Source organism: Onychostruthus taczanowskii, unplaced genomic scaffold, assembly GCF_017590055.1.
Source record: "Onychostruthus taczanowskii isolate IOZ18803 unplaced genomic scaffold, ASM1759005v1 scaffold31, whole genome shotgun sequence".
Lineage (NCBI taxonomy): Eukaryota > Metazoa > Chordata > Aves > Passeriformes > Passeridae > Onychostruthus > Onychostruthus taczanowskii.
In genome coordinates this window covers 6,823,783-6,825,404 of record NW_024500461.1, presented here as the reverse complement: position 1 = coordinate 6,825,404, position 1,622 = coordinate 6,823,783, and the positions used below count along the sequence as shown (strand labels likewise).

At 53.0% G+C, this 1,622-nt stretch overlaps 1 protein-coding gene and 1 non-coding gene across 2 annotated transcripts in view; one reads left to right on the top strand and one right to left on the bottom strand.

Moving 5' to 3' along the window:
* Positions 1-1,129: 1,129 nt before the first annotated feature.
* On the bottom strand, positions 1,130-1,201 carry TRNAD-GUC. The gene has a single exon. It is a non-coding gene; the product is annotated as a tRNA-Asp (tRNA).
* A 188-nt stretch (positions 1,202-1,389) lies between these two features.
* The window catches only part of LTA4H (leukotriene A4 hydrolase), a 15,958-nt gene continuing 15,725 nt past the window's right edge, over positions 1,390-1,622 (top strand). The window contains exon 1 of the mRNA XM_041409791.1: positions 1,390-1,613. Coding sequence (XP_041265725.1) covers positions 1,467-1,613 — 147 coding nt within the window. The 5' untranslated portion in view covers positions 1,390-1,466. The remainder of the gene's footprint in view (positions 1,614-1,622) is intronic.

Genomic DNA, 1,622 nt, shown 5'->3' with positions numbered 1-1,622 from the left:
TTAACAGTAATTGCCTTTTGTTGACAAACTTTTCTGTCAAGTTGTCTCTTAGCTCTTATTACACAGAGAAAATTTCTCCTGTGAATATTGTCACTTGAGTGCTTGCTGCTGGTTGGGTGGTTGATGCAAGGTTGCTCATGGTACAGAACTATCTGCTTTCAGTGTGCAGTTCAGGGCATCAAATTAGTTTTAGTGAAACTGTCAGAGTGCACAAAGCCAGGGCCAGAGCAGGGCTGCCAGCCTCCTGCTCTGAACACCAGACACATGCATCCTCACAGCTGGCTGTCTTGGCCTTTTGCCTTGGGTCCTAATTCCTTACTCCTTTTATGTGCAATTGGCCATGGAGCTATTTCCTGTCTTGGAAAAAGAGAAATTTGGGCGATCATATTTACTGCTCAGCATCTGCTGACCTCCCACAGACAGGAGGAGATCTCTCCTAGTACCTTTGTGCTGAATTGTGTAATAAATAGATAGATAAATAAATTTCTGTCAAAAGGATTAAAAAAGAGGGGGTGCCTAACAAAGCATTTTCAGTGATACTAAGTCAAGGTAAGCAGGGATGCTGGAGTCTCGAAGCTGTTCTGCAAACTACTCTTAGCTAGTGCACATAGCTAAGTGTGCTCCGGGAAGGATCCAGTGAAGCCTCAGGGCTTTCCAATCGCTGAAGTTCTCACTTTGAGGACAAAAATGCCAGGCTGCATTACTGCAAGCCAGGACATGGCCTCTGGCCTTCCACCTTCCCTCCTCTGTGCCTGTTTGACTGGTCCCCCTTCTCATTGTTTCTGACTCAGGTGAGGAGGCTGAGTTAGGATTTTTCCATCTCGGTTTAAGAAAAAGGGTGAATGTTTTTGAAAGGTTTAACCCTCTTGTTCAGCCGTTTGAGCCATTAAAGTATGAAAACACTTTCCCTGTGCCTGTTTTCGGTTCTGCAGCTGATCTTGTGAGCTGCTGCCACTGCCTCAGCCCCGGAGCAGCTGGGCAGCCTGACGCGTACAGGTTTTTGTCAGTTCTCCCTGTTTCAGAGTGGGAACACTTTTACTGCAGCAGTCTGGGCACAGCTTGGATTTCCCAAAACCTTTATTATGCCTTTACAGTAGGCAGCTAGAGAGAAAGGAAAAGTTTTTCGTACCTCCCCGTCGGGGAATCGAACCCCGGTCTCCCGCGTGACAGGCGGGGATACTTACCACTATACTAACGAGGAACTGTACAGTGGCGTTTACTTCAGTACTGCCCACATTCTTTTTGGCCATTCATACGCCAGTGAGGGCCAATCATGCGTCTTGCTTCACCCACGCCCCTTCTCTCGCAATGCACCATGGGTTTTGGAGTTCTCACGCCGTTCCCCCGCCCTCTCCGCGCGGAGGGCGGCACTACACCTCCCAGGGGCCTCCCCTGCCCTCCCGCGGCGGGCTCTGTGCTGCACGGGGTGGCACGGCCGGGCAGGGCGAGCAGACGGCGCGCGAGCGATGGCGGACCCGAGCTCGTTCGCGTCTCCCGCGTGCTGCCTCACGCGGCACCTCCACCTGCGCTGCCGCGCGGACTTCGGCGCGCGGGTGCTGCGGGGCACGGCCGCCCTCACGGCGCGCGCGGAGCGCGAGGCGCTGCGCTGCCTGGTAACGGCG